The sequence below is a fragment of the Chaetomium tenue genome (genome assembly GCF_020726465.1).
Source record: "Chaetomium tenue strain MPI-SDFR-AT-0079 chromosome Unknown F5144scaffold_2, whole genome shotgun sequence".
Lineage (NCBI taxonomy): Eukaryota > Fungi > Ascomycota > Sordariomycetes > Sordariales > Chaetomiaceae > Chaetomium > Chaetomium tenue.
The window spans coordinates 1,380,124-1,393,505 of NW_027117330.1; the positions used below are offsets into that span (position 1 = coordinate 1,380,124).

General features: G+C 55.6%; 3 protein-coding genes across 3 annotated transcripts; 1 reads left to right on the plus strand and 2 right to left on the minus strand.

The window, feature by feature from the left end:
- Positions 1 to 113: 113 nt before the first annotated feature.
- F5144DRAFT_590014 (glycerol kinase-like protein) lies at positions 114 to 2,018 on the plus strand (the record flags this gene model as incomplete). Its single annotated transcript, XM_066790113.1, has 3 exons — positions 114 to 439; positions 551 to 1,551; positions 1,606 to 2,018. 3 exons carry the CDS (start codon positions 114 to 116, stop codon positions 2,016 to 2,018), a joined length of 1,740 nt encoding a protein of 579 aa, XP_066646125.1.
- A 2,063-nt stretch (positions 2,019 to 4,081) lies between these two features.
- Positions 4,082 to 5,549, minus strand: F5144DRAFT_100910 (nucleotide-diphospho-sugar transferase). Its single transcript, XM_066782078.1, has 2 exons — positions 5,267 to 5,549; positions 4,082 to 5,195 (listed from the first exon to the last, which is right to left on the minus strand). Exons 1-2 carry the CDS (start codon positions 5,366 to 5,368, stop codon positions 4,299 to 4,301), a joined length of 999 nt encoding a protein of 332 aa, XP_066646126.1. The 5' UTR covers positions 5,369 to 5,549; the 3' UTR covers positions 4,082 to 4,298.
- Positions 5,550 to 8,380: 2,831 nt separating this feature from the next.
- F5144DRAFT_483243 (uncharacterized protein) lies at positions 8,381 to 9,144 on the minus strand (the record flags this gene model as incomplete). Its single annotated transcript, XM_066785380.1, has 3 exons — positions 8,381 to 8,730; positions 8,785 to 8,925; positions 9,114 to 9,144. The coding sequence occupies 3 exons, from the start codon at positions 9,142 to 9,144 to the stop codon at positions 8,381 to 8,383; spliced, it is 522 nt and encodes a 173-aa protein (XP_066646127.1).
- Between the last annotated feature and the right edge of the window lie 4,238 nt (positions 9,145 to 13,382).

A 13,382-nucleotide genomic window follows, 5' to 3' on the forward strand; every position in this document is an offset into this window, starting at 1 on the left:
CCCGGATCCAAAACCAACAACAACCACCACACCGTCGCACTTTCCATTCCATGAGCCACCCACCAATCCCACACTCACACCACCAATTCAAGGGAACACAACACCAAAACACCATGGTACACATCCGAGAACTCAATCCAGCACGGTTTGAAGATGTGCTCGTCAATGGCGGCCCCAGCCTCAACCTGGACGGCCTATTAATGAAGCCCACTGCCGCCACACCCAGGACACTCCCCGACGACGCCGCCAACTTCCATCCACACCACGAGGTCCATCTCCCCCAGGGTATCATCGAAACGGAGGAGGAAGAGAAGCAGCACTGGTTCGTCGGCAGCATCGACCAAGGCACCACATCGTCGCGTTTCCTTATCTTTAACGGCGAGGGCGATCCTGTTGCGAGCCACCAAATAGAGTTTAAGAACCTGTATCCAAAGTCAGGGTATGTTTGCGCCGGCACCTGCTCCCCGCCCCGCAATCTCTCCACCTTAACCTGCGGAGCTGCTGCACATCCTGCACATCAATGGGGCTAACAAAACGTTAAACCATCCAGATGGCACGAGCATGACCCGCAAGAACTTGTCAGCTCAGTCGAAGAATGCATTGAAGAGGCTCTGCGCAAGTTTGTTGACCTTGGCTACTCCAAGTCAGACATTCGCTCAATTGGCATCACCAATCAGCGCGAAACGACGGTAGTGTGGGACAAGTCCACCGGCGAGCCCCTGCACAATGCCATTGTTTGGCCCGACACCCGGACGAGTGCGCTCGTCCGCGAATTGAAGTCGCGCGATGGGTCGGAGGAACTGTTGGACCTCTGCGGTCTACCCCTTTCGACGTATCCTAGCAGTGTCAAGCTGCTCTGGCTCCTCCAGAATGTCGACTCCGTCAAGCAAGCGTACGAAGAAGGCCGTCTTGCGTTCGGCACCGTCGATTCCTGGCTCATCTACAAACTCAACGGCGGCGCAAAAGCCGAGAAGGTCGTCCACGTCACCGACAGCACCAACGCCAGCAGAACCATGTTTGTCAACCTCCGCACCCTGCAGTACGACGACAAGCTCCTGGGCTTCTTTGGCATCGACAAGTCCAAGGTCCAATTACCCAAGATCGTTCCATCGTCCGACCCGGAATGTTTTGGCAAGATCGCCAGCGGCCCACTGATCAATGTGCCCATTGCCGGGTGTTTGGGTGACCAGTCCAGCGCCCTGGTCGGCCAGTGCGGTTTCAGTCCGGGGCAAGCCAAGAACACATATGGTACCGGGTGCTTCCTCCTGTACAACGTTGGTACCGAACCCGTCATCTCCAAGTACGGGCTCCTCGCCACTGTAGCCTACGATTTTGGTGGTGGCAAGAAGCCTGTGTACGCCCTCGAGGGTAGCATCGCCGTCGCCGGCTCCGGCGTCAAGTTCCTCATGAACAACCTCGGTTTTGTCGACGACTCGAGCGAGATCACTGCGCTGGCAGAATCGGTCCCCGACAACGGCGGCGTCGTCTTTGTCACTGCCTTTAGCGGACTTTTTGCTCCGTACTGGATTGACGACGCCAAGGGAACACTATGTAAGAAACCACCCACCCCTCCTTTTTCTAAGTTGGATTCTAACGCCTTCGCAGTTGGTATCACCCACCACACCACCAAGGGCCACATCGCTCGTGCGACTCTTGAAGCAACCTGCTACCAGACCCGCGCCATCCTCGACGCAATGGAAAAGGACTCGCAGCACAAACTTGAGTCACTCGCTGTCGACGGCGGCCTCTCCAATTCAGACTTGTGCATGCAGACCCAAGCCGACGTTACCGGCATTCCCGTCGATCGCCCTGCTATGCGCGAAACGACCGCTCTCGGTGCCGCTATCGCCGCAGGCCTTGCCACGGGTGTGTGGCGGACATTGGAAGATCTCAAGGAGGTCAACCAGAATGGGCGCAAGGTCTTCCAACCGCAAATGGAGAAGGCCAAGGCGGAAAAAATGTTCAAGAGGTGGGAGAAAGCCGTCGAGATGAGCAAAGGGTGGGTCCAAGAGGATTAAAAAGGGCCTGTCGAGGTCCTGGGTACTTTTTGGCTATTGTTACGATCATGATGGATTTAGCGGGCTGGGCATGGGTTTGGGCTGGTTGTTGTTTGAATTGGCGTTGGCTACCTTGGCGGGCGTGTTTTGATACCGTGGTCATCACCACCGCTTGAATTTACACCACAGCGATTTAGCGGGTGAAGGGTTGGGAATTGTATATTACTCTAATACCATAATAGACTCTGCTAAAAAGACTACCATCTGATATGTTGCCTTTGGGCGAGTTAACTGTTTGGATGATTCTATCTAGGGTTTCGATCTCTTGTGTTTGGGCACGCTAGACAACATATCGGACGTGCAGCATTTCGCCATCCTCATCCGGAGTTTCTAGCCCTTTCCCCCTGGAGGCGACTTGTTAGGATGATGCTCTCCACCTCCCCGTCTCATGCATTACTCAGGGGTAAGCTATGGCCACTGTTTACTTCTCAAGTCGCCCCTAACCATCGGAGCTTCTTGTCCTATTTCAGCCATGTTGCTAACAACGCAGCACCGAGTTGTTTCCCCTTGACTCGTAGGAGCAGGGATACTGTGCCAGGCAACTCGGCTCGTCATCAACAATCATCACCATTAGCAAGTACTGGCACTGGCACACAGCAGCCCTACGGCGCCACCCTATGACGCTAATGTTTCCACCTACGATCTTCGGGGGTGTCGACATATGGTGTAGAACAGAGCAAGTACTCTGGCGATCCCAAAACAACCGGGCGCTCCCGCGACCGGCTCCGGGATGACGTCGACCTGTCATGGATGCATGCCCTTTTGTTTCCAGGCCCAACAAGGATTCACCAGAGAAATATACCGTATAGCAAACAAATGTGGTCTGGCCCGGAGCTTCTACTCCAGACAAAACCACACATTCCACACGCGGCTTGTTCCATACCACACAAGTATCATTCAGGGTCCGACGCAAAAGGGTGTATTATCCGGAGGCGAGGTGATCCCGATCCCGATCCCGATCCCGTCCCTCCATCTCCGCCGTCTCCTCGGCGCCTCCGTGCCAGGGGTTGGGGTGGGCAAGGAAAGCTACTCAATCATCCTACCACAGACGTAAACGAGATAGATACCCTCGAGATACCTTAACGCAATCCCAACACCGCCACACCTGTCTACGCGCCGGAAGAAAAGTCTGCCAGAGATCCCCGCCCTCCAGCAGTTTACCCCCTCTCCCCATCGTGCTCCATCGCCACTTTCATGCCCGCCGCGTCTTCAACCGCCGCGGGGAAGCTTGCCCTACACAGATTTCGCCCCCTCCTCCCCTCCTCGCCCCCACAATAGCTCTCATGCGGTCTGTCAAAGATGCACGGCATAACGATGAAATGCGTAAGTTTGTGACCAGGCCCAGGTGCCCGGTCAGTGAGTGGGCAAGGTTCCACAGGACACGCAACGGTCTCTCTTGGAATACTACGTTTTGCAGCGAAAGTGTGGGCTAGGGTTTGATTACATGGCCCAACAACACATCACAGCAACGTCACCGAGGTGATCTGCCTCCCATGTTTCCCCAACGAGGCGGGGGTATGCACGACATATGACTTGAAAAAAGCAACCTGACTAAGGCAGCGGAGTTGGTGGAGCGTTTCAGCCTCCTCCTTCTCTCCACCACGCATGATGAACGTGAACCTGTTTGGCTCAGGAGACAAAATCAAGAGTGGCTCATCAGTGACGTTTTATTGCACAGTGATAGGGAGGTCTTTTCCTATCTATCGAATGTGGAATCCGGAATGCCGCCCAACAACCCAACCCGCGCCAGATTTTCCCAACCCCGTCTCCCATGTTTGATGCTGCAGTGCAGTACAGGTACCCATTAGCCCTCATTGACCCATGACCCGCTCTACGCCATGATGCACCCTAGAATGCATATATATCTTCCCGTCCCCAAGTCTTTTTTTCTGGCTGTGGTCTTGATCTTTCAACTGCTTGCACAGTCGAGAGATGGTTGGTCACGGCCTTCGCATCATCAAAAAGAACGGACACGATTGTAAAATCTAGACGCCAGGCCAGCTAGGAAGTGCGTGTTGGTATGCGGAAAGTGTTGGAAGCCCGGCAAGACGACTTTTTGTTTCCGATAGAGGACGATGGTGGCCCTTTGAGACGCCGCGTCCCGTCTCCGTCTTGGTATTAAGGTTAGGGGGTTTTTGCAGAAGAAAATTTAAAAGGCGTAATGTATCTCGAATTATGAAAAAAAGATGAATGTGAGATGGGAAGGCCGAGGCCAGTTCTGTAAGCCGCTCGCCACTCGGCTTACATGATGATCGCGGGCACGTCGACGTTGGCCTTGATGGTCTTGTGCGGCAGTACGCTGCCGCCGTTGACGTAGATCTCGTCGCCGATGGTAACGTCGTCGCCCAGGACTGTCACGTTCTCGAGACGCGCCCACCTGCCCACCGAGCTGTTCCAGCCGACGATGGTGCTCTTGATCCAGGCGTGGTCCTTGACCTTGGAGCCAGCCATCAGCACGCAACGCTGCAGCCGAACGCCGTCGCCCACCACGACGTCGGGGCCGATGGTCACGTTCGGCCCTATCCTGCAGTTCTTCCCGATCTTGGCAGAGGGGTCGATCAGGACATTGCCGCCATGCACGTACGGCTCGCTGGACGGCGCCAGCAGCTTGGAGCCCTTCTTGGTGAGGGAAGAGAGGTAGAGGCAGGTGCCAGTCAAGAAGTCCTTGGGCTGACCAACGTCCATCCAGAAGCCCTCCAGATCAAAGGAGTGCAGTTGGCCATCTGCGGCCATAGCGGGGAACGTCTCCTGCTCGATCGAGGTGGGCCGCAGCTCGATACGGTCCAACACCGAGGTGTTGAAAATGTAGATGCCGGCATTGATACGGTTGCCGACGAACTCGACGGGCTTCTCGACGAAGCGGTCGATACGCGAGGGGTGGCTGGGCTTGTGGACAATGACACCGTACTTTGACGGCTCCTCCACCTTGGTCACGACAATGGTGCCCTCGTCGCCGTGCGACTTGTGGAATGCGGCAAGCTCCTTGAACGGGTATTCGCAGGTAATATCTGAGTTGAGCACAAAGAACGGAGTGTCGTCTTTGCTCAGGACCGCCTCGGCGAGCTTTAGGGGGCCGGCTGTGCCAAGGGGTTCGCTCTCAATCGAGATGGTAATGTTGATGCCAAACTGCTCCTCGTACTATTGGTGGGAGCTGGTGTCAGCTTCATTGTCCTTCTCCCCTGATCCGCGTGTCTGCCAGAGCAACTAACCTCGGCCAGGTACTTCTCCATAATCTCAGGGCGGTAGTTCACGGCCAAGACAATGTCGGTAACACCAGCGGCAGCGAGCGCCTCGATCTGGTGCAGGATCATGCGCTTGTTGCCGAACTCGACAAGGGGTTTCGGTAGTGTCAAAGTCTGTAAAGCCAGCGTTAGCCATGCCGCCTCGCCAAGGCTAAACGCTGTCGAGAATGGTGATCAGTGCGGGGGAAGTCGAGGGTGTCAGATCATCGGACGTACAAGAGGGCGGAGACGCGTGCCGAAGCCGCCGACAAGAATTAAAGCTACATAGCAAGCAATGTCAGCCTTTCTGCTCCTGCTTTGCAAGATGGTGTTATTTGTTTATAGCGTACCCTTCATGTTTGCTAGCGGGGAATGAACGAATTGGGCAAAGGTGGAATCAACGAGAGTAAGAATGGAGAAGCGTGGACAAGCGGGGTTTAAGTAGCGGCGGGCGGCTTTGAGGGGTTGTCGAGAATGGCGGAAGAAGGGTAGTCACGTCTTGTGGTCGAAGAACAATGGGAGATGCGATCGCGAGCCCGTGGAGTTTTGAGAAAGGTGGCAAGAAGTGCAAGGGAAGCCAACAAAACGCGAAAGGGTAACCCTTTTCTGGTCGTGTCGCAGTGGGTGATGGGCTTGGGCTTCACAGCGCTGCTTGGGCAGGAGGGGAACCATTCCCCGGGCCACATGCCCAATGCACGGCCAATCAGCGCACGATCATCTCCCATGGCGAGATTGGATCGCAACCAGCTGCACCCAGAACCAGTTCCTTCAGTGGACCCCAACTTTACTGTGTTCCTCTCTTACCAAGTTCAGGGGTAAAAAGATCAGGGGCTGCCCAATGCCATCCATGCCTGCGCAAGCCGTCCATGTCTTCGCCCGAGGCAGCTTTGCGAAACCTCAAAAGCTTGTTGATGAAAAAGCTTAGCTACCCCCAACAGGAGCGCGAGTTCTCGCCATGCTCGCCTCCCCATGTCTCCATGGGTGCGAGTGATTCGGGCGGTTCCGGAAAGTGCCCATGACCTTCAACGAGGGTACCGACGGGCATTGCCTTCCGCTTTCGGAATTGAACTCCAACACGAGGTGAGCTGAAATAATGCATTGTTTCGACCACGTTGACAGATCTTCAAAAGACCAAGTCTTCCAAAAAGACAGATCTGTCAATCAATGTCTTGTATCATCACTAGAGTTTGCGAATCCGAACCCCGGATGACGCGGCCTGGTGGGACAATATGGACTCGGTTTGAGACACGATCACGACCTCGTACTCTGGCAGGGGAAGCCAGGTCTCACTTACCAAACCTGAAACAGGAAAAAGCATTACTCCGGAGACGTCGGTGTGGTGCCGTGTCGGGCCGGGCCAACCGTCGACGACGGGAATCCCCCATTTTCGGCCACCGCTCAAGGGTCGCACAAGATCTCAAATCCAGGGTTGGATTCGATGATGGAACGGACCGCATCGGGAAGACGGTGAGCCTCGCCGGAGCCGGACCGGTCTCGGACCGCAGCCGTGGCATGCCGCCAACACGGGACACCGCCAACTAATTGAACACGGGGCAAACAACAACTCGCCGGCCAACCAACGTTTCGGAACCGGGCCCAGCAGTTCGGGACGACTAACTAGTCGATGGAGGGGTCAAGTCGTGGGACCGTTACACCCACCACCACACCACCACCACCACCACCCCAAGCTCGCTGCACGCCCCAACCCCATGACAAGGTGAATCCCGCGGGACGGGGGTGACGAGGGAGGTACTGTTGTACATACACGTACATACATACACTCGAGTCTCCCGCTAATATGTATCCACGGGATCTGTTGATGAGCAAAGTGCGGCCTAGATTAAAGTGCAGTGGTGTAACTGTGTGTTGGTGCAATGTACCCGTGACACGTGCGCTTCTCAACTAAGCTTGCTTACCACCTGCGATATCTAACACCCAACTGAGATAGCTGTTCTTCTGACGGGTAGTTTGGAACGCCTGCAGAAACATAGTGATCACAGCCATAGTTACCGTCACGAGGGACATTCGCAAAGCGAACCTAGAGATGAACGTCATGGCACGAAGTACGCCTCTTCCAATGTATTTTGAAAGCCACCGCTGCCTCTGTGGGATGTAATCGTCATCATAGTCGTCGTGTCGTCATTCGTCATTCGTCATTCGTAAGACCCTCCCCTCCCTGTTGGGAATGCACAACGAAACCAAGGTCCGCCGCCTCCCGGCCCTTTTTCTTCGCTCCCCCCTCGCCCCCTCTGAAATGCGGCATAAAGCGCCAACAAAAAAACGTAGAAAACCATCCCCCCCGTCGTCAACAACACTGGCGGATGTGGAGTGACCCTCGCTGTCCCACGTTCCAGCACCAAGGTGGCCCCAACCTGCCTCAGTCCATCATCCTTTGCCAATGGGCCAAAACCAGAGTTGCCTCTGGGACTTTCAAGTCGGATTTTGGGTAGATGTCCGCCCTCATATCTGGCTGGTTCTGTGAAACCCAGCGAGTTCCTTGGATGTGAAGTGGGAAGAAAAAAAGAAAAAAAGCCCGGGCAGTCGAAGTCTTTCGCAAGATAGAAATGGTAAATAAAAAAGAAGAAAATGGCCCCAAGGCCAACCATGACTCCAAAGCCAGGCGAGGGCCATGGTTGGCTGTGGCCAGTCTGGTCGAAATACTCGTCAAAATGCCGAACGTTGTCTAAATGGCGTCGTCGTAATGGGTCGTCAATCATGTCGTGAGAATGTAGAAAATAAAAAACGCTCTCTCTGGCAAATAAGGAATAAAAAAAGTCCATATCCTCATGCCGGTCTTAAGGTCCAAAATTCCCGGTCCTTGGAAAAAGGTTTGGGGGCCATCAATGGGGTATAATCCACGGCTTGTCTCTCGCTCTCTCTCTCCCTCTCGTCTCGTGGCATCGCCGTGTCGCTGTGAAGCCTCTCCGAATTTTATAGCAAAAGAAACGATCCGGTTCTGAACAATGGCTTGAGCTCCTGCTCTTCGCTGATTGGGGCTTGGGATCCAAATCTGGGGCGGGAGCGCGGGATATTGAGATCCAACGAATCCAAACCCGGCTCGAGTCCCGGCCACACGGAAGGATTGCGGCTCTTTTCTCAGCCTCACTCTAGCGAGGTAGTCGAGCTGCTGCTTGAGTGGTGGCTGGACCTGCTCCGGTGTCCGTGATTGGAGGTGCTTGTGTGACGGCTGCTCTTCTTGGGCTTGCGGCCAGCCTCGTCCGCCGGCAGGCCCTGGACGATCCCGTTGCGGGCCAGCATGCCGCCATTGACCGAGAAGTTCCGGCAAACCATAAAGGCACGCATGGCCGCATTCTCCTGCGCCAGGGTGTTGGACTCGTACTCCAGATCAGTTTGGTACTCCCGCCCATTCACCAGGACGAGGCACGTGTAGCCATTGGCATCGCGGTAGCATTCATACGTGGGGTCATGCCACCCACGCCGCCGGCAGAGGCCTGCAAGACATCCCGGTTAGCCCTTTTGCTCGCCCATTGCCCTGCTGGGCATACCCCCTTGCGGGAAGGCAAACGAGGAGGGGTGCGGAAACTCGGGTGACGTGAAGCAATCTGCATGACAACCCAACATGATCGTCCTCAGCCCTACGGGAGACATTGGAGGGACAGGGGCCAGCAAATCGAAAGTCGACGGGGCTGAGATGTGGTAGCCATGGGTGCGAGGTCAGGGGCAGTGTAGAGATGTGTGGGGGGTTGACCACGTGGGGATGCCCTCCTGCTCGAAAAAAGCACCCCACCATCACAAAAATGACGTGTGATCCCGGGTCGGCCACGACACCATGAACAAGCGAGCAAATCCTCCAAAAGCCCGATGTATAACTTACTTTCGAGATACTGCATGTAGAAACCGCCCATTGTGTCAATTGGTTCTCGGTGAGCCCGGTATGTGTTGTGTGGTTGAGAAATCCGTGGCACCGGTGGCGCGAGGGAAAATAAAAAAAAAGGTGGATGAAAACCGCAGATGGATAGCGGGCCGGGAGCCGAAACTCGGTGTGATGTGACGCAGTCGAGCCTAACCTAGGAGTGATGCGGCATGGAAAACCCACGGGGGTAAGTAAGGCAACGTCGGAGGTGAAAGCTTGTCTCACGGGTGGGAGGGTGGTGTGAGCTGGGAGATTGAAGATGTTAAGGCTGATATGCTACGTATCCAAGGCGACGACGCAGGAGGGGACGGAAAGCCATGGGTCACCACCGGCGAGAGAAGTGCGCTTTATTGCGGTGACGGGAAGGGGAATGCGGGGCAGTGGATGGCAAAAATGCCCAGAATCATACAAATGCAACAAGAAAGCGACCGAGAGCTCAAACGGAGATGTGGGAAGGGGTCGTCAGACGCATGTCCACTGGGAGATGCGGCTCAAAGTGTGACCCATCTTGATGTGCTGGCGCGTGTCGTTACCAGTTGATATAACCGCAAAGGCCGGGTCAACTCCACACCAACAACATGGGGGGATGCACACGCCAAACTGAGAAGTCTCGTTTGACAAGTCCGGCCAGTCTGGGTCGGAGGAAAACAAGGACCCTAGCCCGATGCTGCACCGCTTCTGGTGGTTGTTTCCCACTCGACCCTCCAGCACCCACATGCCTCTCTCGGTTGTTCTTGTCTGATATTCGGACTAGCCGGTGGCGCTCGTTTTTTTTTTGTCAGATGAAAGATTTATACGGAGGCTGGCAATTGGGATTTCATCATAGAAGGCCAGTGGCAAGTCGAACACGAGTCTACCAAGGGAATCAGTCAAAGGACGAAAGGCTGGAGGGGACCAGAGACCAGATCTCTGGGCTGTTGTTGCTCCTCCCACCAAAGTTTGTCATCTCACCCCACTCTCGCTGTGGTCGGTGGACGAAAAAGAAGGGATGGCCTTGTTCGCAACGTTGAAGTCCGGGGACAGGGGAGTGGGCCGGGAGGGGGACTTAGGGATGCTGAGGTCCCGTCCGGCGGCGACTAATAATACTGCACCTGCAGCGAATCGCCCGTGTATTGTACAAATGTATCCGCGCGGTACCCCAACTGTGCCACCCACGGGCAGGAGGTGCGATGATGTACATATCGCGTACATGGCCGATACATGCTCGCCATCCATGCGGTCCTCCTTGCCAAGTGCTGTAAACTCTGCGGCAGACCGCAAAAGGGAGTATGCGGCAGGACGACGCCCCGCGAGTACATGACTGGACGGGCCCGTGGGGAACGGGAGAAGGATACGGTGCTTAGAAGAGCTAGCAACGACGCAAGTGTCCGGGGCCAAACATGCAGAGGTTGGCTCTCCGGGGCCATGCAGACGCGCGGGCCATGAGCGATTCGCCAGTTTCACGTCTCCGTCACCGTCGGCAAGCGACGTCTAACAGAGGGCCGGGGCCTTGGGAAGCGGTTCTGGAAACTTTCCCTCCGACATGCGACAGGTACTTCCCCGGTGAGCGGACGAATCAGAGGGGGGCAATTGGGTTTTCCGGGACGACGGCTAACAAAACAAAAAAAAAACTTGAAAAAGTCGAGACGGCGAGCGGCGCTTGTCGGATCAATACGACCCATGAGGAAGGCATTGGATGGTCCCGCGATCGTGATCGTCCGGATGGCGAATTCTGCCCCTCCCTGGCGGCGGACCAAACAGCCAGCCGGGGTGAGCTAGGAGCCGGAGAATGACTGGCTTGAGGCCACACCACGAAGTCGGTGAAGGACGATGAGGTGCATGAACAGTGGCTGGGGCCGGCAAACCCTTGCATGTCCTGCATCTGGCCCCAACGACGAGCGGCGGCTCTGAATGGCGGGCGCGGCCGCAAGGCAACTAGGCACAGGCCAACCTTAACGCTCATGCAATGATGAGCTGGCAGTGCTTCTTGGATATTAAAACAAGACTCCAGGTATGGATCGGGGAGTGAGGGGGCAAAAAAATGGCGAATAGCCTCCATCGAATGGTTGCACCGACAGCACGACCTGCGACCTGCGACCGGCCTCGGACCCCACGACGCTCATCCGCCGAAGCGAGGGCGGGGAGGGGAGAGGAGAAGAGAGGAAAGGGGAGGCTGGGGCTCCGAAAGGAAGCTCAGTTCAATGGATGGATGGGCATGCGATGTTGACGGATGGAAGGTGAGCGGAAGCAGGGGACTGCCGGGCTCAGCGACACGGTGGGCAGAAAATATTCGCGAAGAATGGAAGGTGGCCGGGATTGGAAATTGCCTCGCCGTGGGGTAAAGAGGTACGTACCTTACATACGCACGATACAGTAGCCCGTGTAAGGTACCTTGGAGATTACCCCGCCGAAACTACCAGAAGGGAAGGCACAACCACACGACTCGGTCATGGAATGAGGGCTCGGAGGGGCATCGCACCTGCTGTGGAGAGGCGAGCCGAACTGAACTTGCTTCGGTGCTCGGTTTGGTGATTTGGTGATTTCCATGTTTTGAGAGACAGACCCACACCATTTCCGGAATCCCCACGGGTTTCAATCTGGGTGCAAGAAAGACTTACAAACGCCATCAACGCGATTCCCGATGTTAGACCCCTGAGTGGTTGGCTCAAGCAAGGGCCGAGGAGCGCCAGGAATAAACTGGAGCGATCAACGGTCCAATCCCACGAGGCCCTCAGCTTCCAAACTTCCAAACAAACGTCAACGACAGCCAGGGACGTCAGATGGTTGGACATTAGCCTTCTCTCGCCAACGGCAGACGAGAATCATCCACTGGTATGGGGCCACGCGGAGATCACACACAGGACGATTCTATCACGCTGTTTCATTCGTGGCGGCCCATCGGGATGACAAGACTAGACCCAAGTGAACAAGCCCCTAGTGTCCAGGTGATGGAAACGCGGAATCAAAAAGTCGATTCCAGTGCTAACAAACATCCCGCCCGTGTGGCTCCGAGAGCCGCCCGGCCACTCAGGCTCCGGCTCCGGTAAGTGACATGCATACCCGGCCAAGCTTACGAAGAAAGGCTCCTTGTAATGAGCAAACATACAAGTACTTCAGACGAACCCCGCGGGGACAATATGCCCGAGAATCTGACAGGGATTCTAGAAGATGTCAATGAGGGGCAAAAATGAACCCCTCAGCAGTGGTTCCCCGCGCAACGTCATCCCTTGGAACAAGTTTACACAGAACCGATCCAAGTCGCAGCCGGCGATCGCTCGACGGCACGCATACCAAGTGGATATGATCCCGCGGCTGATAGAAAGAAAAAAAAAACCCCTTCAAAAAAGGAGTATAGCCGAAACGGCATAAAGAACTAGTAAAAAAAACATCGACATCTATAATCGCAATTTCGAGCCCCCGTCATGGTCCCTGCCTTCTAACCATGTAACCTCCACTGCCTCTTGTCTACATACTACATACTCGGATAGATTACACCACAGCAGTGGTACCTCTCGGACTCATGCGGCTGGCCGCCTTGCATGCAACCCTCCGCTGGAGATCTCGAGGGCCACTGGCGGTCGTCCTCCGGATGCTAGCTGGGACCCTCTCCGAGGCCCATTACTGCGGCCATTGTGTTGCAAAAACACGGAGACACTCGAGTCCGAGCAATGTGACCGAATGGAGCAGAGAGGCGATAGAGACACCAAGCTACTACCACTGCTCAGGATGAGGAGAGCATTGGTCATCTGGATGTTCGGCATGCAGCCGCGGCTCCATCCTGTTTTTTTTCAGGTTGTTTTCTCAACCTGACGTCGACTTTGGTCGGCTTCCGCGGCAGGCGTCGTCAAATCCCCAGAAAGAGCTAAGCGTCGTGAACGTGAAAAAAAAAAGGACTCACGAAGAGATTCCGGGTACCGCGGTGGACGCGTCGCCACCCAGGCTATCTATCAGGCGAGCCGTGTATTGGCAGTCCTCCAACCTCACTGCCCCCATCCGTCCAAGCATGGGTGGCCCGCTCAGGTTCGGGAGGTGGAAAAGAAGCAGGATCGGTGTCGTGCTGCTCGGGGATTTCCTCGGCGCATGCAAAGGCCCAGGCATTCGGTTCGCCCAGATCCTCTCATGGGATGGATAGACTGCATGAGTAGTCCCGCGGCGCGGTGGGCGGTCTCCCAACTGGCCCCTCCGTATCTGCACACATCAGGCCAGGTAGGGACGTTTGAGGCCAATACTTGGGGGGGAAACAGGCATCGG

What these genes read in the sequence shown, in the direction of transcription:
- F5144DRAFT_100910 (XM_066782078.1), bottom strand. Translation starts at nt 5,368, where the DNA reads ATGATCCTGCACCAGATCGAGGCGCTCGCTGCCGCTGGTGTTACCGAC. An exon ending in TGGAGAAGTACCTGGCCGAG is followed by an intron (nt 5,196 to 5,266) that starts GTTAGTTGCTCT and finishes TCCCACCAATAG; the next exon opens with TACGAGGAGCAGTTTGGCAT.